This window comes from Argentina anserina, chromosome 5 (assembly GCF_933775445.1).
Source record: "Argentina anserina chromosome 5, drPotAnse1.1, whole genome shotgun sequence".
Lineage (NCBI taxonomy): Eukaryota > Viridiplantae > Streptophyta > Magnoliopsida > Rosales > Rosaceae > Argentina > Argentina anserina.
This window is the reverse complement of record NC_065876.1, coordinates 25,013,771-25,040,484: the sequence shown is the minus strand read 5'-3', so window position 1 is coordinate 25,040,484 and position 26,714 is coordinate 25,013,771. Positions and strand designations below refer to the sequence as shown.

Below are 26,714 nucleotides of genomic sequence, written 5' to 3'. Positions count from 1 at the left end.
TAATTCAAGACGGCGCGTAGGGTTGACGAACCAGAACGTACTACCCCTGCTCTAATTGGCCAACTCTTCATCACCTGGTAGTGGTACATTACAATTTGAATGAAACTCGAAACTCCCTACATGTGGATGCGAAATATCGTGACGAGGTGAGACCATAAGTTAATCAAGAATCAAAAACTGTTCGAGCCTTTTCTCTCTACTACTCTTTCATGTATCACTCTTTTATGTACCAATGAAAGAAACAAAGTTGACAACAACAAACTATTATGCGGCAAAAAGCTTGCCACTCTATGTTAATGTATATAACGCATTCAAAGTTCTGTTCAGTTTACAGGGTAGTGCTGCAATATGATACGAAGGCTGGTAATAATAGGACAGCAGAAAACAAGAAGAAACAAAAGGTGACAAACTTTAGAATTAAAGAAAAATATTTATAATTGCATGAAATATTCTTGCCTTCACTTGATGATGAATTCTTCGGGAGATTTTCGTATGGGATAGGCTCACACTCGATCATATTTTCAATGATAAGATTGGGCTCCCACAATAGACAGACACCTGTTTTCTTCACTTTCAAACCAGATCCAGTTACAACTTCAACCTCAACGAAGTCGCCATCTTCCGGATTGAGCTGATTGATTGGTATATATATCTGGAAAATGACTTCACGTGAAGTTATTTCAGTGAGATGAGTAGGCTGAACAGCAAAGCTAAGGAGCTTGGTATGATTTGTAACAAAAATAGAAATACGACTTGCAGACATGTCCTCGTCAAAACAAGAGCAAACTGCGCACACAATGAAGGCTTGCAAGTTACTTTGAGGCACTTGGAAAAAGACGTGGTCACTTTCCCTTACACACGCGAACCGCTTTGGAAAATCACTTCCAGCAAAACAAATGCCATTATCTTCCCCTGCGGTCAATTCCTATACCATATCAAGCAGAAGATATTAGAAATTTAGAACACAATTGATCCTTTAGCGCTCGTGCATTTTGCATGAGAGAGAGAGAGAGAGAGAGAGAGAGAGAGAGAGAGAGAGAGAGAGAGAGAGAGACCTGTAGGATGCTCTGCCCCGAAGCATCTGAAAAGTTTGGAACTAATTCCAGTGAATTATCGTAGTGATCTCTCTCCAAATCCGTCAAACTAGTTGCTAAATCTCTTCTTAAGGGAAGGCTCGTGCAACAGTTGAAACACATACGTATCAGATTGGAAAGGTCATTGACGCTTATGCCATTAATGACAAAGCCACCACCCTCTCCATTCGCAATGCAACCCTATATTGTATGCGAAATGCGTAATTAATGTGTAAGCATTTCATTCTGGCTTGTCTGTATTGCCTGAGAGAGAGAGAGAGAGAGAGAGAGAGAACCTGTAGGATGCTCTGCCTCGATGCTTCAGAATAACTTGGAACAATTGCAAGTGCAGTACAGTGGTCTGATTCCAAGTCCTTCGACATAGTTGGTATATCTACACTTGTTGGCAGCGGAACCTTTGAGCAATTATTGAAAGATGGGCGTTCCGGAAGGCTATGAACACTACTGCTTCCCATATCTAAAGAGGTAGAGCCTTGTGGTAGATGATCAGGGAGATGATATCTAGGCACCTCTGGGAATCGTTGTTTCACAAGAGTCAGGTCTTGTACGGATGAATAGTTCAATGGAAGTGTTTCCAAACAGAATGGAACTCGACTTATGGCTGTGCGTCTTACAAGAAGAGTTGTTAATGATGTCATGTTCCCTATATCATCACTCAAATCCTGAAATTTCGAACACCCAGAAAGAACCAGACTTTTGACTGATTTCAAGCTATAAAAACTCTTTGGAAGGTCCTTGAGCATTATGCAGTCCTTAAGGTTTACCAAGACAAGGCTTCCAAGATTCCCAATAGACTCGTGAACCTCAGACAAAATCTTACAGTCTTTCAGGATCAGATATTTAAGTTTTGGGAGATTTGAAAAATCTGGTGTATGTGTAAGGTAATGTGAGTGACTAAGATTGAGTATCTTCAACTTCCCAAGAAACTGTAAGACATACAAAACCATCAAACCCCGAAAACTAAATTATATGTCATGTATTAAACAAGCAGAATGAAAACAAGAATATTTGGTTGAGCTTAATATACCTTGGGCTGCTCCCATACTTGTTTGAGTTTGCTGTACCGCAGGTCAATAGAAACCAAATTTTGTTCATCAAGAAATTTATTTCCTATATTTGATAGAGAGAATCCACGCCAGCAGAGCCATCTTAACTGTTTGGAAAGATAATCGTAGTCTCCGTCAAGCTGTACAAAGTTGAGTTGGAGCAATTTCAGTCTCTTCATCTTTCCAAATGCTGTTGTTTCGAACCTCTTTTTGTCAGATCTTTGCAACTTCAGGGCTAGTCCTTCAATCTTATTAGTTCCCTGCTAAAAGAAGGCATGAAGTAAGAAAAACATTGGTATGGATATAAACCCTAAACGGGCTAATCCTCATTCAGGTATACGCATAAGAAAGTCGTGGAAGCAAATATACTTGAGTAACTTAACAGATTTTTCATTCAGTACATCTATTACATCTTCCCGATGCCACAATCTACTACGTTCTTCAGGCTCTTTAGGGGATTCTGCACGAACAACTTCTCTTCCCATGTCTCGAAGCAAATCGTGCATCATGAGCTTGTCCTTTTCACTAACAGTTACAAGGCAACGTTGAAGGAGGACACTGATTTCTCCTTCTGGATCAAGACCACAACCATGCAAAATCTGGGTGACATATGAAGGAAGATGTCCCTCTGATTATCATCAAGCGCATCATAGCTTATCTTGAGGATTTTATGTATTTTGTCAAGAAGAATTTTTTCCAATTTCTTCATTGTGGTTTCCCAATGTGTTCTGTTCTCTTTAAAGAGAAAAGACCCTAAAACTTCAAGAGCCAGTGGTAAACCCCCACAGTAAGTAACTACTCTATCTGTGAGTTCCAAAAATTCTGAATCAGGACAAGGATTGTGAAAGGCATGCCAACTAAAGAGCTCCAGAGCTTCTTCCTCCATTTTTCGAGTCTCATGTATTTTATCCACTCCAAGTTGCTTTAGCAACTGTCGGTCCCTAGTTGTTATAATAATTCTGCTTCCTGGACCAAATGACTTACGCCAACCAAAAGAACCACCCCTCATAGCTAGCGCAGTTAATTGTTCTATATCATCAACATCATCATCAATGACAAGTAACTTTTTGCTGCCAAGTCTTTCTTTTATCACAACAATCCCTCTATCAGCATCACCCACCTCTATCTTTGTTGGCTTCAAGATATCATTAAGAAGTTTTTCTTGCAAAGTAATCTTACCGTTTGACTCTTTTGCAGTTTCCCGAACATTTCCAAGGATTTTTCCAATATTCCAACCATGCGAACATCATCCACTTTCCCATCACATAAAGAAGTACAGATATCTTTAATGCGAGACTCTATTCCAACTGGGTAGACCGCTACATGTAAGTAGGTGTTGTTCAAGAGCTTGCTACTGATGTAGTTTACAACGGTGTCGATAAGCGCTGCTTCAGAACTGCAAATTAAATTTAGAGGCATAAATAAATAAAACTCAATTGAAACTACAAGATCAAATTAATTGTTATGAACATTAAGTCAACTTATTCATAGAGGAATTAGATTTGCTAGAGAACAAGATTCAACATAAAAGGGTGAACCACTAGGAATCCATAATGTAGTCAGTTAGCCACCAATTGTGCTGTAATCTCTGAGTTCCAAATTCACCTACCTAGCTACTATCATATTTGGTATAGAACTAAAACGTCCTATTGGAAGGACATCATTTTGCTATTCCTTTCTCCTACCCTTATGTATGTCTTATTAAACATGAATAAATAATGGTGGTGGGCACGTTGAGTAAACATTTGGCCGCGAATTAAAATCAACTTTGTGGAGACTAATTACCTAAAATACTGTATGACACGTACACGAACTGAAGAAAATGGAAGTCATGGAAGCAAAGATGAGAATAAGTGACATTTAGCTGGTGGTAAAACAAGATGAGTAAAGGACTATTACTCAGAGGTTTCGACAGGCCAGCCAGACAAATTTGCAGCTTGTGTGAGAGCAGATCTCCACCCGGATATCTCATCTGGTGTTCGTCTTTTTAGAGCTTCATGTTTCACAAACGCCTTGCTGAACATACGCTTCTGATGCCTGACATGATTAGGTTCAACATGATAGAATATTGGGAATACTACCTGCTGCAGATCTCTTTTACACTCCAAGATGTGCACCAGCTCGTCAAGACACCAACTCGAACCCGCATACTTCTTTGACAATACGACGAGAGAGATCCTAGAGCCTCGGATTTCCTCGATCAATGCCTCTGATATATTCTCCCCTTTTCTTAGTCCCTCGGAATCCCTAAAAGTCCGGACACCGGCACGAGTCAATGCCATGTAGAGGTGGTCCGTGAAGTTGTTGCGCGTGTCTCCACCGCGGAAGCTCAAGAACACGTCGTACTCGTTCATTTCTAGCTAGTGTTTCTTTCTGAAGTGAAAACTGAGAAAAATGACGACTACTTTCCCCCCGTCAATTCCAGTCAATTTAATAATGTAGAACAAAATAATGCACAAGCACAACAACCCCCTTAATTTTCGCTGTTTACGACAATGTGAAAGCTGTCCATTAAACCACTAAAGAACCTTTTTCTTATTCTTCTTTATTTCTTTTTCTTTTTCATATTTGTTTTTTGAAAATTCTTTCCTTCACCACGTGAACATTCGCCTTCAATCAAACCTGTTGACGTATCACAACAAGAGCCACAGTTTTACTCAGGCGCGGATCTAGGTGCAAGGTTGGGGGGGCTCAAGCCCACCCAAAAATTTCAAGAAAAATTGCTAAGGATGGATGATACCATGTTATCAGTGTTTCTTGGGGTCTTTTCTGTTCATTAGCATGGTATCATGTTACATATCATCATCGTTACTGGGGATGCTACAATGAGGATAATGGCAAGCGACCATTTCTCGAGTTCTCCATGGTCTGTTTTCGACGTGCGTATCCTCATCAAGAGGTAATTACATGTGGACGTGGATGAAGATACTCAGTGGCATAGTTACAAACCACCGGATTAGATTACCTTGAGCAGGCAAAACTTAAGGGTGGTGGAACGCAAGCACCTGTTGGGTGAATTTCCAGAAGATCTAGTGCTTGAGGAGTGTGTTACCTTCAGCCAAAGTGCTTGAACAGAAAAATTGCTAAGGATGGATGATATCACCAAGCTCACCCAAGTTCAATTCTCCTCAAATGTAAATTTATGGTCTAATTTCTATTTACTTCATATCTATCTCTAATTCTCTATTACATGTAGATGTTTTTATTTTACTCCATTGGTGTTTTTAGTCCTTACAAGAATAAATTTCTTATTTTGGTGTTCATTTTGATTAAGTTTTATGCTCAATTCCAAAAAATGTATGTTCATAATCGATGATTGAATAGACATGTTGGATGTATTTTTATTTTCAAACCGATAAAATATATATTTAGTATATTATAGTTAAATTTTTAACAAGCACTACATTTTGTGTACCACTATCAGTCATGAAAAAATTCAAACCCCCCCCCAGAACATGATTTCTGGATCCGCCACTGGTTTTACTCAAATATTAAATCTCATAATCCGGTTACCGTCGTCAATGTTGCTGAAAACTCTGCTCCTCCCTGTGATTTCCGTTCCCGATCGAGCGTACCCAATCGCGGTACTTCAGCGACCTCAATTTTGCAGGTGGTTTCTTTAATTGGTTTTCTGGTGGTTTAGGCACCTCAATTACTTGGTGATGCCCAGCTCTGATTTCATATTTTAACTAACTATTTTCTTCTGCAACACAAACAATTAGGAATGACGCCTGTCTATCTATTGGATATTTCATCTGGTTTCATTGATGTCAACTTATATTGTTTGCAGGTGGAAGCTATTCTGCCTATTAAATACAGCTCTTGACCGTTATGTTAGGAGCATCATGTGGGAACTCATGGTATGTGCAATTGCTTCATCTACGGCATGGAAATGAACTGTTTGGGCTCTTTCTGCAGCATTCACCTTACCTGGTCTGTAGCAGACGGACATTTCGGTTAAGATGGAGGTAGTGAGATTATTTACGCAGTCTGCAACTTCATTTCAACTGTTCTACATATAGGAATCTCGACTTCTTTCACTTCTGTGTACTTTCCGCTAGGGCTGGATTGGTTGGTCTTAATTTTCCAATACCATATACCAACCAATATATATTTGGTATGAAAAATTCACAATTTATACCAACCAATAACGTTGGTATACCAATTAAGTGGTACGGTTGGTAATGGGCTTGTACCAACATATTTAAGGCCTAAAAATTTAAAGGCCCAATCCAAATAAGTAATAACAAATGTGAAATAGCAATACAATTCTAAAGTCTTATATAACTTCAACCAAATTACCAAATACAAAGTCATAAATAGAAAGCCAAAGTCCAAATAGTCAAACTGTTAAAGTACTTATGAATTCTCAAAACAATTGAAAAAATAAATGTTAGGTTTAAATGCGATATATGTTGACATGTTGTAAGCAGTGATGGTGCTACTGATAGGTCTAAGCATTTGTACTTGGGAATTCGATTGAATCGATTCATTCATAATGAAATAAAGAAATTGAAGACGAGAAAAAGAGTGTACTTGAGAAAGAAACTCAGAGATATTAGATTAAAGTTAGTAGATTTATACGATTTAGATTTATTTTTCAATAAATCTACAGTTGAAATTAAAAAAAATATATATATATATATATACAGTCTCTATCCAGAGTGAAGCTTCACTCTGAAATTACAGAGTGAAGTTCTAATTTTGACACACTTTTCGATCAATTTTTTTCACCATAAACAATTCAATATTTAGGTATGCTATTCAAAATCATCTCTACAAAATTTCATCCAATTTGACAATGGTTTGAGGTTTCAAAATTGAGAAAGTGGGAATCGAAACTGCAGTTTTTATATATTTTTTATGGCTTCGGTTTTAAAAACCGTAGAACTGAAATCTCGGTTTTGATTTTCGGTTAATAGTAAAAAACTGAACCGATAAAACGGAGTCCACCCCTACTCCCGGGCAACCTTGCTTCTTCTTTTTTCCTTTAAAGTGACCCAAACTCTGTTAATGCATGTACACGCGTCATTAGTACAAGAACAGGTGAGCGTTCACTAGGTGGAGGGAAGAACCTCCATTTCTTTGTTGAGTATCAAAAAAGAGTACAGAACAGAGAAGCTGCCAGGAAACTGATGATCAAATTATGCAAAATATGAATTAGCACCACAAACAGTTCAAATGTAGTGACAATGAAGACCTCCTTTACTCGCCTGGTTACCAATCTATATGAATTGTTTATATAATAATCAGGTCCCTATTCCACAACCTCTGTATGATACTATGAATCACATTGGTAAAATGACTAAAATCTAAGCTCTGAAAAAAACAAACTCATTTAAGGCAGTATGATAGCAAATTATCTTGGTTATGTTTCTACTAATCAGACGCACGTATCAGTATACAGACCAAGGTCTACGAGAGTATACCAGCAAAACTAGACTAGTACCCCGCTCCAGGGTGATAAACCCAAAAGACCCTCAAATTTACAGGCCAAAAACTAGTACCTGAAACAACAATCATACTGTATGATCCTAATTTGTTCCACTCTCTTGTTAATCTTATTTACTGTTTTTTAATCCGGTTATGTTTGCTACACTCTGCTAGCTGCAGTCAGCTCAATCAGATAATATGATAGAAGTGTAATGCAGAGCTTCATCATTCATCCATTTCAGGATTAATGATCATGGAACAATATATTGACCTATGAAACGTAACCAGGGATATGAGACTACCCCTGACATCTTTGTTTATAATCTACTTGAAGGGAAACTCAAGTCGACATATGAAAGAGAGATTTTAATGTCCAAAAACATTTCAATCACGCCTAACAGAAAACTCTTTCCAAGACATTCCCCTCATAAAATTCAGGCAGTTTTGTAAAAATTATAATAAGAAATTCCTTAATGCAGTATCATTAATTTTGATAGACCAGCAGTCATACGATATGCATAGTTGGCCTCTAAACTCCTATGTGATTCCCAATGAAAAACTATCCACCGAAGCACCAGTAGACAGCATCAGTAAACAATAATTGCTTTCTGTACCTTTAATGTCTTCAAGTATGCTGTCAGGTCGTGGACTAGACCCTCCTTAGTATCAGCCCTGAAATGAGGCTCTGAAACAATGGGGCGGTCATAACTTGCAAGCTTCTCCTTGGTGAGACCATTTGCAATCAATGTTTTCCAATATACATCAATTCTAAAACCAGATTTGATGTAATGTAAGAGTGCCTGTTACAACAAGGACGACCATATCAATATGCAATGGTAAGAAAAATGTAACTATTGACCACCCGTGAGTCGTGCGCAGTTTGATCCTCAATTGGGTATGCTCTGATATTGTTACTTTCCAGGACACTAACCCTAAACCATAACTACCATACCTCACAAATTACAACATCATCTGGGCTACTATTATTGTGCAACTTTTGGTGCCATTCCTCCATCATGCCAGTCTTGCAGTCATTGTTCCTCTGATAGTGGAGAGTAGCAAGTTATATGCAAAGGGTGATGTAACATGAGCCCCACATGTGTATGTGTGTCTGTATCACAACAATAAAGCTTCGATACAGCTTATATGCAAATAGATACCTGAATTACGAGAATTTCATCACGAATCTTCTGCCCGACATCTCCCTGACCCCGCAACCAACATGTGCCATTAGAAGTCTCACTATATCCCGATCATTTGGCTGGTTTAAAAATATTCTCTGTAATAGACTGGTAAACCTATCTTGAGCTTCACAAATTTCACTGCAGATATATTGCAAAATTTTGAGGTCAATATAAATTAAGAAAATACAATTGAGATGCTATGAGATAACTGTCCTCTGCTCCTTCATATAGCTTTACTAGTTAAAATTGAATTGCTTTTGGTATTCAAAAATGAAAAAGAACCCAAAACAAAGAGAAGACAACATCAGGGACGAGGAACCCTTAGTAAAATAACTGGGAATGGATTATTCACAACCTATGGAAAGCGATGTCATATGAGTATTCAAATTAAAGACGAACATAAATAAAAATAATTGAAAACATGACATGGAATAATGGTCACATTCCAATGTTGAGTCTGCTTTTGGAAAGTAAGTTATTAATAAAAGCTATATTACCGAGGTTTCACATGTGAGATGCTTGCATGACATGAACCTCAACCATACCAACATGCCAATGAGCCCTAATTCACCTTCACTTTTGAAGTGTTCTGTGAGCTCCGTAGCAATGTTGAACCTGTGTCAGGTCAGTTTTAAGTGCAAGAATTGATTAAACGAAGCTGAAGACTTTTTTCCTTTGCTTTATGAACCAATGAGTATACATTATCATTTATTAGTCCTACTATTCTAAGAAACTAAGAAGTGGCTCATTAACAATGCACACAAAAAAAAATTATTTGAAGTGTTAGTTATGAATTAATTTTACCTGTGCATTAATGATCTTTCAGCCTCTTTCTCTCTACGAGAGATTTCATCAAGTAAACATTTGTCAATACCTCCCCCAGCCTTATCAACCAGCATAGGAGGTGATCTATCAATTTCAACAGTAAAGATGTTGTGAATCTGTCAGAGAACCACAAAGAATAAGCACAGCAAACCAAGAGAAACAACCACAAAGAAAAGAACACAAGAACACAGATTTAAGCTGGTTCAACAAAAGCTTTGCTTACATCCACCAGACAGAAAACACTATTCCACTAAATTAAGAATGGGTACACAAGAAACTAAAAAAACAAGGACTCTCTTCTCTTCCTATCTCTCTCCTCTCTGCCCTCTCTCACCCTCTAACTGAGAATGGAACACACTTTGCTCTTTGTCTCTGTGATGCCTAAACCTAGAGCAAAACCCCTCCTTATATAGCCATAAGGACAAACATGTTTCCTCACCAAATAGGAATCCTATTCCTAATAGTGGTAGGCTTTACAGCCTGCTCCTTCTCTGTAATGAACAAGGATTACAGGTAAACCATCATCAATAAGGATTCTCTATCCATATTGGAACACCATACTCTAAGAAAACATCTTAGGAAAAACAAATGGGCTGGAAAACCAACAGAAGATATGCAGTCTGCGTACGGAGCCTGCAAAAAAAAATGAAAACATTTAATTCTGATTCTTGTTTTGGTATTTATTTGACCAAAAAGAATTGGTTCAACTGTATTTATTTTGGTTTAAGTGTACTGGTTGTCCTGAAGAGACATATCATATACATGAGAAGCTTGGAAATTAAGGCATACACACATATGCTGGGCCATATCACAGAAGAAATTGTATTTAGGTTATGATATTCAGCTTCAGGATATGGTCATGTATATATTCATCCATTCCCCCAAAGAATTATGACCAACATATTCTAGTACAAATTTTTAATGAGTTGAGTAAGGAGTAATTAAGAAAACACATCATCTACCTTTCCACTTGAAATCATGGGTGGTATAGCTACATAGAAGTTGGCGCCATTATCTTTTATCCATGAAGACCCACTAGACGATATCACAAATTGGATACCAATGAAATTGCTTTGTTGAAAATTGATATCTACAACCTCGTTGAAACAAAACATAAATTTGTTAAACCAAGTTGAAAATTGAGAGTGAAAAGCAGTTAATATATCAAAAAATACAGTAAGCAGCTTGTTCGGTATACCTGAAAGGCCCCGTTACCAATTGACATTTCATTGAAATAAGTCTGGCATGCTCCCGGAACGACATTTGATTTTTCAGGTAAATCTCAGGTGGAGGGACCTGCAGGCAGGGAGGTGGTGTACTGTTCATGCTCGAGAGAATTGTGAACAGCCTAGATCTTCACTAAACTGCATCATACTAAATCAAGGAATGAGTACTCACCAACCATTCCCCAAGGGATACTTTTGAGACACCCCAGTGAAGCACTGTAGCACCTCTAATGTTTGTAGCCACCAAGATGTGATACTCCATCCTAACCATTTTCAAAAGGACCTACAAGCAATCAAACGTCAAACAAAATTCAAGGGGAAGCTTGTAGAGATTAATTTCGCCTTTATTATGCAGTTTAGATTACCACATTGCATCCAGGGGATCCACCCATCCCCACAAGATTGACTACATCTAATGGGAAATTGGCAGCCCGTCCATGAATGACATAGTTCTAAGTTCAGTTATGCATACATTAAGCATATATTTAGAGAGCTCACTAGTCAATTTCTAAGAAAAATGATGACTCCAATAGAACGTTCAAGCATTTATACTGCTTAACAAAATCGAGGATTTGAAGTTGAAGAAACTAACCACTACTTCATAGTTGCCAACATGATAACTTCTCCAAGAGATCCCCTCCCATAGAGTTGCCAACAAGATTCATAAGACCTGAACCTAACAATGTGCTTTTTGCAGGTCCTGTTGTATGTGTTTGCAACCACTGCTCAACATTATGTTTCCGTTTGAAAGAGTATGTCATTTCCCTCCTTGGTTGTTCTATGTTATCAACCATTCTCTTGGTACTGGAAGTCAAGAAACTACTTTGCAACTCATTCAACGAAATTCCTCTTGATAGATGATTTTGTATCTCTATCAAAGCATCCTCATAGTCTTGCTGTATAAGACATACGTATGGTTTGTTATATCAGTAGTCATAGACTCACACTAACAAATGTGCACCAAATAAAACCACCATCAAGTGGAAGAAAGATAAGCAATATATTTAACATTACAATGTAATCACCTTATATGTATACTGTGCTTTATTGTGGTTAAAGTGGGAGGAATAAAGGAATATCACAAACAAAGAATGTATTCATCAGACATTTGATCATTATTCAGATACAAGCTCACAAAATGGTTTTGGAAATGAAATCGGTTCTTGTGAAAGCTCGCATCTCTTTATACATTTGGACATTTTAATTGTTCTTTTGGTTTCAACTTTCAAGTCTTATTTTTGGTTATATATAAAAGTACTTGGAAAAAAAAATGAACACAATAAAAAGTGAATCAAACTAAGTTGATTCTCTAATAACTTGTCAGGAGTGATGATAGCCTATCAATTAGATAGGGGCCATGGCAAAATCCATAGAGATACGTATTTTTATAGGATCAACAGAATCCTTTTAGTTCAATACAGCTAGAGCACTGTGATAAAAAAAATAAAAAAAAATTACCGTGGATCTACCTTTTGTTGTTGAGGTGAGCTCATGGGCCTGCCTTTGCTTTCCCAAACTAAATATGATTTGCGTTCAATCATCTCTTTCGGTACATGAGGCATTAAAGAAGCTGGATCACTCAGGAATTTTAATTCGAAAATTTCCATGATTTAGTTTCAACCTAAACACAGATATATAAACCAAAAATTGCTTAAAGGTCCAGCTCTTTATATTAAATATCAAACTGACAATGAGAGAAAGAAGCAAAACCATCTATCGCGACTTCCGTCTTTTAGAACAAACTCAACAGCATGTATATTGGGATCCCGCAACTCAATGGTTAACAAATACAGTTCTCCTTTCTGCAACTCAGACATGAAAGAAAACTATACTCAATAAAGCTACACTTTACACACAAACACAGTAGCGGATCCATTAACAGTCTAAAAACGGCAAGATAAACAGGATGATCACTATTTTCATGATTTCTTGATCTTAGTTCTAACAGTTGGGTCAATTGACTAACCAAGAACATTACCTACACCAAAAGTATTACCAGTCAAAGACAGCCACTTTATAAATGCTATTCAATTTACAACCTACAAAGCCGTACAGTACAACAAGCATACTAAGACTACAACTCAATAAAACAGAAGAAAATGTGGATAAATATATTCATATATATATATATATATATATATATATATATATATATATATATAAGGAAAATGGGGTATATTGAAACACCTTGGTGAAGGGAGTCTGCAATGAGCCGAGCTGAAATTCAAGCTTAACATTCGTCCTTTACAAGACCCAGTGACATTTATCTACAAGAATCCACACACCCCCACAAAATCAATCCATTAAATCCACTAATTGATTGATTAAATAAAAGGACTTGAGTTTCGGTGTTACCTGAAGCTGCATGCCTTGGACGAGCTCGAAGCGATGGAGGCGAGGAGGTACGGGAGCCTGGGGAGAAGAGGAGGTCGCCATTGGTGAGGAATTGGGGTTTTTGGGGGGAGAGAGAATCGGATGCTGGTGAAAGTGAGAGGAGTAGGGATCGAATTTGACCTTGGCGCGCTTTGTTTTTAGAATCTTTATTTTGTGCCTGAGAAATATATTATCTGGTGCTTGTTTGGGCCAGTAACGCCATAGTCCTGGGACACTGTACTGACCTCTAAATTAATTTACAATCATTGAAGAACCAGAATCGACAATGCTTAAGATTAAACAAAGATGGCATCTTTAGTCTAAAACTTGAGGTTTGTAACAAAGTCGAGGATCAATCCCCAATACCATTTGGAAGCAATCCCCCACCCCACTAGCTTTGCAATAATGTTAAGCAGGGCTTTAGAGATGACAAATGTTCTCCGAGTTAGTAAGTTCTCTATCTCTTAAGGAATCCAAAGGTTGAAACTAATCATAAACTTTATGCACCTCATTTTATCTTCTGTTCTTTTCCTTTCCGAGAACTACCGTTTCAGAAATGCAAAGCAAACATGAACTGAATTGTAAAAAAAAACGGGAACTTGAGAGCACAATGCAAAAGAAACTATATTTTTTTATCCCATATCTGGGGGTGAAGGGAAGAAACCAAACCATGATTTGTTTTTTGGGAGATCAAAAAATATTGGCGGACTTTTCAGAACTGCCTAAGAAAACTATTACTCAACTCACATCTTTGGCCAGAGAAATGCAATACAAATAAAACATCAGTCATGTCAGTGCTCATTTATAAAAGCATACTTCACTGTCCATAATACAAATGTAGAACCATCTGATCTCCAACCCATTTCATCTTCTCAAGCGAACAATAGAACAAGCACGCATCATCCTCAATATAACATCAAATAACTACAGCTATCAACGTAGAGGGCTTTATAGCTAATGTGTCTCCTACAGTTTTCAAATCCTGGAAGTAACCAGACTAACTGCTATCCTTCCTCACCCTCCATTACAACAGATCACAAAGTCCTTATTTAGCATACCACCAATAGTCTGAAATCTCATTGTGTGAGCAGCTTCGAGTCACATGCCACTATTTTAACGCGACCAACAGTTTCCTGACTATCCTCATTCTTAAACAAAGCATCCTGTAAGATGAACGTCCAAACATTGTCGCAAAATCTGTAGGTGTGCAGATGTCCCTGTATAGAATAGAGGGAAAGTGGCTGTCAGAATGAGCTCAGATCCTGCTAGTGTACTTCACTCTTACCTACATATATTCATTGTCCGCAACATGAGATACAAGCATGAAAGAACAAAACAGGAATCATGTCTTACAGAAGACATAGTCCTTCATGTTCAGCATATCATGTCCATGTCAGAGAAGAATGCCAGAATACAAAGACCAAATGCAAAACAAACGGAAATAGTTATAATGAAACTACATAAACAGTACATTCAAGCTCAAACCTGGTCCATCTGTTCAGGTTTTCACCAATAACTTTGGGCACGTGAAATCAGTTGACCATACTGCCATGTTGTTTATATTCAATATCAATTTCCATTAACACGTTAACATCAATATACATAAAATATCAAATATGAACTGCTGCACATATAATCCATTGACAGACGAGGGACCCTCTACAAGTTCTATGTCTTGGGTAGACTGAGCCTACGTGCTAACAATATATGTACTCTATAGCCTGCATGCTTTGAGTGGTCCAAAGAAACCATTCAAATCCTGCTCATGACAATTGCTGATCCAACTTCTTGGTTTTAAGAAAGTTCTAATATCAATCCATACAAGTTAAAAGGGTCATCAGCAGCTCTTGACACATTACCTAATTAGCATTTGTATCCCAACTTCAATCTTTCTCAACCCTGTATCAGTGATCCAATAACTTCCAAAAGCTTTAAAAAAAAGAAGTGAGGCAGAAGGTGCTTGCCCCAAATCTTTGGGCGTCAAGTATTGTCAGCCTAGTTAAGAGGGCAATATTTTTTAAGGTGCCATATTTGGTATATTCTCTTTAGGGAAGAAGATTAGATCCTAGCCAATTTGAGAGGTAGCATACTAATCTAAGAGGATTAACAGAAAATGGCACACAACCATAGTCAAAGAATAGCAAACTTTTTAAAATTAAAAAGAGTCACAGAAACAGAATTATATCAGACAAATACCTCAGTGACAGTCACATTTATGCCCTTTATGTTTACTTTTCAACAAAAGTAAATTTTCCATTGACCCTTTATATTTTGGAGACTTTATTAGGGTATGGAACTATCGGTCTATACTACTTTGTATGCATGCAACTCTGGTTATATGTCCAGATCACAGGATAATTACGACTAGACAAAGGCATAATTTTTTTTGGACAAATCTATACCTATAGGCTTATCTTATCAAGAGTGCATGTGCCTGTTCCTAGGACACTAAAACAACTTAATGGTAAGTAATAATCCAACAAGGAGGAGAAGAGTAGCCCGTCATAACAAAAAATAAAACAGACTATGAGCTATTGGCAGTAAGGTGAATAAGAGAAAACATATTGGACAAATACCAACAGAACTAAGAAAAGTTTGTCATAATTTGTTTCCCAATATACGTAATTTATTTTTGTAGAGAAGAAAGGCACTTGAACATATGAATAAAAATAAAATTAAGAACAAGCACCCGTTGTTGGATGATACATGACAATCAGTGGTGACACACATAGAAAAGATACAGTTTAACAATCTAACAAAGTAACAGTCCCGACAAATCTAGAGTGTCAGCATATCTTTTATGCAAAGTTTGAAATCCAAGTTTAATATTATAACTGAAACATTACCCCACAGACCTCGGACAAGTGCAGGAATATTAATTTCTCGTGAATAAAGAACCTTTAAAATGTTTCATTCAACTCAAAATTTGGAAAAAAGTAAAAGGAATCCCAAATAGGGCATAGATGAGTTTCAACAATATCCAGATAACCCCTAATGGTAAGTGAATTATACAACTTCAACTCTGCAACCATCCTTTTCATTTAATTTATATTCGAATTCGAAACAAAGCACAAAAGAGAGGAACCAATTGTCTCTATCTATTTCATATACGCTCATGACAGGATACAACAATCACAAACCGGACCGTTACAACTAGCAACAATACGCAAAGACGCCACAGATACTTCCAACTCATTTGTTAATACCATTAACTCAAACAGATTGTCAAACAGAATATAAAAGCGCTAATAAAGACCAATCCTTCACCAACTATATTGCACAGCTAATATCAACTAAGTTTTAAACACGGCATGCACACCGAAAATATCAACGCACATCACAAGAGGCACGTTTCGATTACACACAATCAATGGCTAAATAGCAGTTATCGACATCATATTGGTTTTGTAAAATAAGGATATAACAGGGATATATCGAGATATATCGGATTTATCGTTTTTGCTAGTTTTCATTTAAATTTAATATATTTATTAACATATATTTTAAAATATTTCAAATAAATTTGAGAAATTAAAACTTATAGTTCAAAATGTACTCAATAAACTTCATAAAAGAAAAAAATTTGATTGTTTTGACAATTAAAATACATAAATAATTTTAGTTAATAAAAACAGGTGCCTAAAGGATAAATTGAGATGATCATTCATCATAAACTCTCTCGTCATTGAATGCTATCGACGACTCTTTCCTTTTCTTTAATTTTTTTTTTTCAAAACGACATGGTTTTTTTAATTAAAAAAAAAATTAAAAAAACACCGATATATCGTCTTTTGATTTGATTTATCGGATTGACCGATATAAATAACTTATCGTATCGTTTTGTCAAAATCATGGATATATCCCGATAATTAGAACATTGCACACAATCACCAAAACAATCACTTCACCAGATATCATACTACTGTTTTAAGCGAAAATCCAACTCAAACACACAATCAAACCACAAAGCATCTAACTGATTCAAATCGCGCAGTACAAAAAAACCTGAAAATACAAACATCAAAAGAGCATTACCTTGATGGAGACCTTACTCTTCACTTGTGTTTCGAGAGCTTCAGTCATAGACTACAACACACCACAACCACATCAGTATCACAATCATTTAATACACAAACAAAATATCAATTAATTCAAAAAACATTAATTAAAAACATAGGGAAGATACAATACCTTATCAAACTGAACAAGAACCTGAATCGCTAGCTCAGGACTGAGAGTCCCGTTCTGAACCATCTCGTCCAAAGTCTCAGTCAGGCACATTCCGATCGTCGACCTCCGGTAGAGCTCAAACGTCGCCATTCTGCTTCGATCTGTCGCGAATTCGGCACAAGGAAACGAAATTGAGAACTAGTGATTGAAAACCGAATCTGAAATTGCTGGAGAGAATTTTAGGGTTTGGAATCGATTAAGAAGAAGAGAAAGGAGATGAGGAATTGAAATAGGAGAGTTACGGATTGGTGGCGACGGCGTAGGGGATTGTGGCTCGGTCTCTTGTCTCTCGCTTTCGGTCTGTGAACGTTGAGCTCCTGAAGCCTTTTTTCTGAGCGCAGAAAAATTGGGGCTTTTATACCTAGCTTTTGTAGCTCTAGGGTATATATAGACGGGACCGGCACCAGAGACCGTGCAATGACCCTTATATCCTCCCCCTCTGTTTTTTATTTTTTTCTTTCTTTAATTAAAATGAGTTTTTATCTCTATTACTATAAATTCAACACCTTTCAAAAATCACCAAATTATGTTTTATCAAAAATATCATTTTATTAAACACAATTACACAAAAAGATTTTTTTTTTTAAATCAAAATAAATGAGCATTTAAAAAACATAATTTATCATCGTTACACAATACCTTATGCGATAAATTAACACGTGCATCACACGAGGTACGAGTCTAGTTTCATTAATTCATAACATCCAATTGAGATAACTCAACCAGACTGACTATGAGTTTAATGTAGTTTATGAACATATGATAATAGTTTACAATAGGAAATTAACCTAGTTTGGAGTAAGTCGAATCTATCGACGTACTTATACTGTACATTTTTTCACTTAGTTCTATCACACTAAAGTGAGTATAATCATGCTAAATTATGTGGTTTGATATTTTAGTTTTTCTATTTCATAAACTTGAAGACTTATGCCAGAAATTTTTTGGATCGCTTTGCTATTTATATTCTATCATATCTACTTGGTACTTTCTCTATGGGTACTAAAAGAATGACACATGTACGCTCGTTGATGAAAAATGTTACATCGATCTAAAGTAGGGGATGTATCATGTACGCTCACAATTTTTTTACCAAATTTGAAGAAAAAAAATCCTAATTAATAAGAATTCGAAATATAAACGGCTAAGACTTGAGTATTGTTGTATGCTCGTTTTGTAGTATGCCATTCTGGGCAGCTCTTGAGTTCATTGCCATTATTTTAACGCCGCCAACGTGCTCGTGGATATCTCCATGTTCTTGACCAAATAAGTGAATGGAATGATTAGTTTTGCATAGCAAAACCCATTTTCTTTTTACTTTCTTTTTTGAAATGCATGATGCATGGTGAAACCAAAACGTGGTTGTGGTATATAGCTGCCACATACCCCTGACTCTTCCCCAGAAGCTACAAAACGTGTGGGACTCCAGCCTCAGCTCTCTCATACAAAGCAACTTGTTTTCTCTGTAGTACTCTAGGCACCATGGACGACACTACTGATAGAAAGCAAGCAGAGATTTCCGGTGTGTCTCGTATGAGAAGGGAATGCTTATCTTTCACCGTTTCGTTGCAACAAGGTTTTGGCTATGTCAAGGCCTTCTTTGTTGGTCAGGTAATTAACCCTATTTCATAGCTTTCCTGTGTTTCTTAAAATTGGTCATTAGCATTCCTTGTCTTTTCTTTTGGGTCGAATTACGTTCGCAATCTAGTGCTGGAGTTATTGTTGGCCTCTTAAACAATGCAGCTTGAGGAAGAAAATAAACATATAGGAATGAAAAAGAAAAAAGAAATAACCAATGGACATATTGGTCTTATATGTTTAAAGACTAGAAATGTTAAGTTGGATCTGTGGCGCAATGGTAGCGCGTCTGACTCCAGATCAGAAGGTTGCGTGTTCGATTCACGTCAGGTTCATACTTTTGTTTCCGTCTTCTTCGACGTTAGGCATGTTGATAGTGTGCCAATGTCACAAATTCACCAGCTATTTGTTGGGTTACACTGTTATTTATGTCTCAAGTCCGGAAGAAGGCTATATTATAGGCATATTTTCTGTGCTGCAGTTTTGATGTTGATTGTTTCTAGAGCAGGCTAAGAAGTTGACGGCAAGAAATGAGAAAGAAGCAGCAGAAGCAGACCTACTAACTGCTAAAATGCAAGCTGAAGCCACTGATGCAGCCGAGGATACCAAAAACAGACTCAACAAATCGGTCTAAAATCTAAACCTCAGACACAATGAGCCTTCCATTAGAGTATGTGTTCAATTTATAGTGTTACATTTTACAGCTCGGTGTTCTTTCATCTGGCTTATATGTTAATCAGTTGTCACTACAATCTTTATTGATGGAAACTGATAGCAATAATGGTCAGTTCACATCTCCATTGATCCAAACCTATTTTCACACACGCCAGAAGCACATAATCAACCAACTGTATTAGTCATTAGTGTAACAATGTTCAAATTTATCTTGTTGCATTGTTTTTACTTAGATCCATATATCTCAGGTGGAACTAGACGATCGACCTGAACTAAACGGATGTAGTTATACATAAATCCTTGAAAAGGGTTGGTGCTCATTGCTTGGGTTAGAAACACTATATTGTCTCCTGCCACAAGCAATGTGCCTGGTACTTCTATGCTATACAGCCAATAGAGCGCGCGCATGAATTCCATGTCTAGCAGTAGTGTTGTCTTTTCCTATAACTCCACTTTTAAATAGAGGTGAATTCGTTTTTGAATCAATTACACGAACCTTCAATTGAAAAACCAAAAACAAATCAGATAAACACGAAAGATGAGCCTAACAAAAGTGTATGTTCTTTGAGGATGAAAGAAAACGGTACGTAGGCATTCCATTGGAATTTCTGTTTATAAACGACAGCTTTTAATTTCCATATATTGCTCCTATATGTAACACCATCTTCATTATGCTCAGTATGACATTAAATTTGATTCACTTATATATTATATATTTTTCGAAATAAGACTAAATCACATAATAGAAACATAGAGCCTAAACCCGATCTCAAATAAATCTCAAATAAACAACTGATGTACTTTATCAAACACCAACTAGCAAAGAGCAGAACATTGACAAACTCCATTTACTTTACAATTTTAGCAACATACAAACTCTATTTACTTTACAATTTTAGCAACATAACAGGATAATAACGCTCGCAGCGAGCCATAAGTTTCTAATATGAACAGCTTCCCCCATGTGGCCACCTTTACAACTTTAGCAACATAACGGGATAATAACGCTCGCAGCGAGCCATAAGTTTCTAATATGAACAGCTTCCCCCATGTGGCCATCGAACTAGAAATCCGGTAAATTTTGATTTCATCTTACAACTAAGAGGCAAATTTTGATTTCATCCTACAACTAGAGGCAACGACCAATTGACAAAACAAATACTCGTCGCCACAGCATAGAGCAAACACAGCACGCGTTGTGCAAAATCTGAGACTACGCTCACCCTACTTCTTATTAGGAAATTGAAATAAACTAAACTAGGAAAATAAAACTTGCCGCCAACCCAAACAATGAAACTTAGAAAACAATCCAAACTCAATTTGTTTGAACAATCTAAGCTCAATTTATTTGTAAGCAGCTCCTAGTTGCTGCCAACCGGTATATGCATCGCGATAACCCACGTACGGTAGTTGCTATCCTGACATTCATCATCTACTAAGAAAGAAAAACAAACAAATAACCAACTAAAAGTAAGAGCACACCAATGGAGATCCAGTAAACTGGAGAAACCAACTTTGTCGACACATAGCAACCTCGCTTGGAGAACCCTAGTCGTCATCCGCCAGCGGTAGCTTCACCCTCCTTTCCCAGATTGGATCTTAGAGTCCCATAACATGGAGACTTTCGATCGAACGAGATCTGAACATGGCGCCACAAATTAGATCGGATCTTAGATCTTCCCGTTTGGTTTGACGGTGGAAATCCAATCCACATCTGAGTCACAACGTTCACCATCCTCGCACCTAGCAAAATTCCCGCCGCCATGATCCGACCATGTTCTTACAATCCCAACCGAGATACCATGGTCGTCAAACTCACCTCCGCCCCATTAAAAAACCATCAGGCCGAACTTGACAAAGACCCGTCTGGCCGCACCTATCTTTAATCAGCAAGGCCAAAGGCCTACACCAATTCGGAGGCCCACCGGACGAGCAGGTTGCACGATTGAGGAGGAGATTTGAGGATGCGCGTGCGGGGCGTTCTCTTTTTAGGCTCTTTTTTTTTTTGCTTTTACTTTACCTCTTGACATTTTTTGTTGATAAAGAAACTCTGTACATATTATATTTGTACATATCTAACTATTTTCTGTCTATGATGAAAAGATATGATCTAAAAAGTGAGCCAAATCAAAAACTCTGTATCAATGAATAAATAAGGATTTCCTTTCTTTAAGGGATGTTTTTTTAATAAGCTCAAAACCAGAGACCCTTATTACCGGAAGAATCTTTATAGCATCGAAGCAGTTACAACTTAGGTTGAGTTTTATCTTAGATTATGGATTTAAATTTTCAAAAAATTTGAATAAAGTATTTGGTGAATCAGTTTATTTCCTAAATTTACGAACTTTAAAGTTTTAAGTAAATTATGAAATCTATAAAATTAAGTTTTTAGAAATTATTGTTGATAAAATATGCAACCAATCACACCTCATGGCCAAAATGGGCCTTAGTATGCTTCGAGATTGCTTTCACGTACTGGGATTAGTACGCATAAAACATTAATTTTCTCAATAGGGACTTTTACTTCGATTTAAAGTAAACATGTACAACAGGAGAAACATATATATATATATATATATATATCAGTTCATTTGCGAACGAATTTAAAAGTACACGATACTTCGAAGTTTTATTCTTTGAGACGCACAAGTTTCTGTGTCGATATATCTAGCTAGGTGGAAGTTGGAGATGATGGAGCTTCTAAACGAATATAGTCATACATGATTCCCACGAAAGGGCTGGTGCTCATTGCTTGTCTTAGAAACACTGTATTGTCACCTTTCACAAGCATTGTGCCGGGTACGTCTATGCTATACAGCCGGTAGAGACCATGAATTCCATGTCTGCAAATTGTGTTGTCGTGTCCAATCACTCCGGTCGTAAACAGAGGTGGGTCTGCTTTCGGGTCATTTACTCGAATCTGCATTTGGAAAAGAAAGGAACCTCATCAGATTAGATCTTTACCATGTATACGTATACTTCAACTGCACTTCATGTAGTTAGCAGTATTTACAAGGATCTAACAAAATGGTTCCTTTAAGGTTACTCACCTGCAATTCTGCTATATTTGCAGTAGCGAGGGCTACTCGAAGTTTGTAGGTTTTGGTCTTACTGACATTGTCAAGCTGACATTTGATTTTCCAGGTAGTCCCCTGGTATGTGCCGTCATCTTTCTTCCTAATAAGTAATAACCAACAACCTTTAATGTAAGACTGATCGAGCGTTTCCAAATTTGAAATTTGAGAATATATAAAGAAAGACCTTGACCTGGTAACTTGAGCAAAGAACCAATCTTTAGTATAGTCACTAGTTCCAATAGTGTAAACTAAATCCTTATCAGGATATAACTCGGCATATCTTTCCCATAACCCCCACTGCCTAAACCTTCAAGTGTAATAATAGCATATGCATGTCAATATGTAAACATAGAGAAAAAAAGTTTTGGAAGATGGCAATATTGGTGTGACGAGATTAGAGTTTCATAAGGACTGCTTAAATATAACAAAGTTTAAGCTTCACCTGTCAGGGTGGTTTACATAAAGTTTATTGATATACTTTGGACTAGGATTAGGGACATAGAATCCATTAGCAGTGCGATCCGGGAAACCTATTTCCCACAACGTTGGTCCATCCCTTGGAGGTTCATATAGAAGATCACCAAGGTCGATATCACAACCTGCTCAATATCGATCACAACATGGATCAGTTTCTATATAGTTCCACTCGAATTGATAAAATTTCTGATCGAAAAGGAGAGTTAACAAGCATAATGGAATTCGAAGTAGACCTGGAGTTATGTTAATGTTTACGCCATAGCGGTAATCTCCGATGAACCCAGGAACCCACGCGTAGAGATTATAGTCGCCCTCGCGTATATTTTTGATAGAATAATAGCCATTCGCATCTGCCCTAGTCCAAAACTGGTAGCCCTGCTAGCAAGTAAATATAAAATTGATCGATCAAGATCTATCATACAAACTGATAAAGAGGGTACGTATTTAGAGTCCATGTCTACACTTTACTTTCAAAATGATTACTTGAAAATATATTCTCACCTTGCAATCTCTTTGCCACGATCCAACTTCTCCAGGTGGTGCCAATCCGACATAAGCACCATAGCCGGGTACATGATCGTCGCTAATAAAGCTAAATTACGAACCGTTATATTATTTATACGTAAGACTTTCGATCAGCTAACTTGATTAGAGATTGAGATATAAACTACGTGGTCATCATACTGTTAATTTGCTCAACTTATTTTGTTCATAAGCTAATTTAGCAACATACTAATTACTGCTCAATTTGATTAGATATAACGGCCAACATGACTACATGAGAATACGTACGTAATACGGGGTTAATTAGTACCTATCTCGTACACGTAATCTACCACTAACATTTCCCCGTTGATTTGACGTTGGAAAATCAGTGGAAGCTGGAAACTCATAAGGCCAGCTTTGTACCTCTGTCATCATCTGAAATGTCGGAAAGGATCACTTAACATTAAGAATGAGATCGAATGTGGACTAAAAGAATAGTAGCATGATTACTTCTTGATCCTCTGTATTCACATATATACATCCTCCTAATCAATAACATTTGAGAAAAACTGGTGAAATAAATTGAAACCTGTTTCTTTGCATCTTCCCAGAGTGGTGACGAATCTTTTGCATCAGATGCAGAATTAAGATAGATAAAAACAGGACCGAAAACTTTCTTCCATGGCTCATCTGGTTTAAGCTTCAGCACAAGGTCCTCTCCAGAATAATGAGCACTCAGAAACATCTGAATTAATTATATATATAGTAGTAACGTATCAACAATGTTATCGAGGACATCTTAAGTAACTGCCTCAAGATTCTTGAATAAGCATACAAAATTATATGATTATAAACATTCTAAATTTGGTGATTCTAGTTGCACCTCACTTTTTGCTATTTGTACCTCCATCTAATTTTTTTTCTCCAAATTTTCCAATTTTGCCCCCTTTTTTATTTTGATTTGCACCTTCATTCTATTTTAGTATGATATTTATTTCCAATTTGACAAGTTTTCCCCTTTGGAAATTCAAAATCTCTATATATCCAATGAGAAAGAAATCAAAATAAATTTGTTTTTGTTTACAACTCATTGAAACATTATTATTTTGAGAACACATTTATATTATGGGTTCTCTAAATGATATTTTTGAATATATAACTAAAGATATACATTGTTTGAGAAATAGTTAACCGAGGAAGTATAATATATACATTGATTGAACATAAATAGTAACTAAATTACTAAATGAATACTCTTCCCATTTGTTAAATGGGCTAGAGATCATATTGAAATAGAATGGGGGTGTAGATAAAAATAAAAAATAAAAGTAAAAATGGAAGATTTTGGGGAAAAAAAAAGTTAGATGGAGATACAAATAGCAATTAAGGAGGAGCAACTAGAATTACTCTTATAAATTATATGCTAAATTGCAAATTTATATGCTCATATATTATTCAACTTACTGCAAGACAAATAGGACCAACGTGGGAGGTGAGGTTCTGTTTAAGAGGTCCGCCAGATCGGAACTCATCACTGGGCGTTATCTGCCAAAACCCTACTTGGGGGTCCTTGCATATCCAACCATGAACAAACAAATTTTGGTTCTCGCATGAGTATTGGTACTTGTCATCCACCTGAAATTAAGTTTATAATTTTGGACTTATGGGACATTTCGCTTAATTTATAAGATATTTAGGTCTGAGCATGACATGCATGTGTTGAGTTAGTGAAGGGAAGATCAGAACATGAATTGTTAATCCTAGGTGTGTGTGTGTGCGCGCGCGCGCGCTACCTCTCCCTTATATTGCGGCTCTATTGGATTGACAAGAAGGACTCCTTCTGGGAAATCTGAATTTAAGATTTTGCTTCTTTCTGGTAATCTGTCATCAGGAAGAGGCATGTTTCTTTGCCTGTTATCAGCTATCGCCATGTACTGAAACCTGTACGTTCAATCATATATGCATGTGTCAGCAGAAAATAATTGATCATATATAAATGAGAATTAATAACTTATTATGGCTAATTGAGTATATATACACACTTCTCTTTTCTGAGTTTGAATGTAATCCTGGTCTGAGGAAGATTGAAAGGAGGCCATTCCTTCAAGTGCTCGTAGATGGCGTACGAGTAGAATCCTGACGAATTACGAAGCATTACAAACCTGATCGAAAAATATATCACACTTTCGTCATATCACGATCTTATATATAGAACGTGCAAGCTTACATATGGCATCATTAGTTAATTTCAACCTTTTGTCTATATTTAGCGGAACATTCTTGTCCTCGTGATTCCACTCTCTGGTGAATGAGACCTCTACTTGTTCTGCACTTTCCACTATGACCGTAAATTTTGTTCCTGTAATTCTGTAGTTGATGAATACACAAGCAATCAAGTTAAATCTCCAACCAAGGCCGGCTCTGAAAAATTTGAGGCTCAGTGCAAAGAAAAAAAAAAGGGTCATTCTCCACACAAAAAAACAAACAGAAAAAAAAAAATTGGCCTTGGCCCACTGGGTAGCACTGGCTGCCCCCCTCAGGGCCGGCCCTGTCTCCAACGCATGTCAAATGGTAGACACTTCCATATCACACGTGATATGTCAGGGTTTAGCTAGATGCGTGTAGTATAGTCTCATACCGATCATAGGTTCCGGTTGTTCCTATACTTCCTGTTTCACTCCAGACAAGGTCCCAGTACCTTCGAAACTCAAATTCTTAGCAGCATGATCATCAAAGGAAAAATAAAACGTAGACAGTAGTACTTTCACATAGGTGAAGTAGACACATACCCTCTGTTAGCTTCTTCATTGAGAACTTCAAGTAAATTGTCAATGCCGTTATATTGGATCCCAGTAACAATTCCACCTGGGTTTGATAATTTAACTTGGACAATGCCATTATCCATAATCACCTACATGAATTATATATAGCTTATAAGCATGCACTTGTTAGTAGGATATATAGCTAGCGTATATGCGCATGTTGGATTGTTGGTTTACGAATTTCATCA

At 37.0% G+C, this 26,714-nt stretch overlaps 5 protein-coding genes and 1 non-coding gene across 8 annotated transcripts; 2 read left to right on the top strand and 4 right to left on the bottom strand.

Moving 5' to 3' along the window:
• Positions 1-307: 307 nt before the first annotated feature.
• On the bottom strand, positions 308-4,544 carry LOC126793914 (disease resistance protein RPV1-like). Its single transcript, XM_050520545.1, is given in 8 exon segments — positions 308-925; positions 1,056-1,274; positions 1,370-2,020; positions 2,122-2,400; positions 2,524-2,750; positions 2,753-3,363; positions 3,366-3,536; positions 4,040-4,544. Coding segments are annotated over 8 exon segments (3,210 nt in total). The 5' UTR covers positions 4,495-4,544; the 3' UTR covers positions 308-328.
• A 3,616-nt stretch (positions 4,545-8,160) lies between these two features.
• LOC126795816 (alpha-glucan water dikinase 2-like) lies at positions 8,161-13,244 on the bottom strand. The gene is given in 16 exon segments (XM_050522564.1): positions 8,161-8,373; positions 8,526-8,615; positions 8,734-8,789; positions 8,792-8,895; positions 9,255-9,266; positions 9,268-9,372; positions 9,562-9,641; positions 10,536-10,679; positions 10,781-10,878; positions 10,977-11,091; positions 11,401-11,443; positions 11,445-11,704; positions 12,278-12,386; positions 12,388-12,429; positions 12,519-12,610; positions 12,996-13,244. Coding segments are annotated over 16 exon segments (1,812 nt in total).
• Positions 13,245-14,063: 819 nt separating this feature from the next.
• Positions 14,064-17,776, bottom strand: LOC126794794 (transcription initiation factor IIA subunit 2). Its single transcript, XM_050521574.1, has 4 exons — positions 17,654-17,776; positions 17,373-17,512; positions 17,217-17,267; positions 14,064-14,398 (listed from the first exon to the last, which is right to left on the bottom strand). The coding sequence occupies exons 2-4, from the start codon at positions 17,499-17,501 to the stop codon at positions 14,258-14,260; spliced, it is 321 nt and encodes a 106-aa protein (XP_050377531.1). The 5' UTR covers positions 17,502-17,512; positions 17,654-17,776; the 3' UTR covers positions 14,064-14,257.
• Positions 17,777-18,893: 1,117 nt separating this feature from the next.
• On the top strand, positions 18,894-19,623 carry LOC126795815 (uncharacterized). Its single transcript, XM_050522563.1, has 2 exons — positions 18,894-19,022; positions 19,498-19,623. Exons 1-2 carry the CDS (start codon positions 18,894-18,896, stop codon positions 19,621-19,623), a joined length of 255 nt encoding a protein of 84 aa, XP_050378520.1.
• Positions 19,253-19,324, top strand: TRNAW-CCA (transfer RNA tryptophan (anticodon CCA)). Its single transcript has one exon. It is a non-coding gene; the product is annotated as a tRNA-Trp (tRNA).
• A 2,650-nt stretch (positions 19,624-22,273) lies between the features above and the next one.
• Positions 22,274-26,615, bottom strand: LOC126796033 (probable rhamnogalacturonate lyase B). Of its 3 annotated transcripts, none has more exons than XM_050522795.1 (14): positions 26,488-26,615; positions 26,343-26,402; positions 25,958-26,071; positions 25,747-25,866; positions 25,498-25,645; positions 25,169-25,339; positions 24,294-24,449; positions 24,033-24,139; positions 23,720-23,810; positions 23,452-23,593; positions 23,184-23,340; positions 22,932-23,048; positions 22,715-22,841; positions 22,274-22,584 (listed from the first exon to the last, which is right to left on the bottom strand). In XM_050522795.1, exons 1-14 carry the CDS (start codon positions 26,607-26,609, stop codon positions 22,336-22,338), a joined length of 1,881 nt encoding a protein of 626 aa, XP_050378752.1. In that variant the 5' UTR covers positions 26,610-26,615; the 3' UTR covers positions 22,274-22,335. The 3 variants fall into 3 exon arrangements, with proteins under 3 accessions (XP_050378752.1, XP_050378751.1, XP_050378753.1); XM_050522794.1 differs by having other exon boundaries at positions 26,494-26,615; XM_050522796.1 differs by having other exon boundaries at positions 25,747-25,852; positions 25,959-26,071; positions 26,494-26,615.
• Between the last annotated feature and the right edge of the window lie 99 nt (positions 26,616-26,714).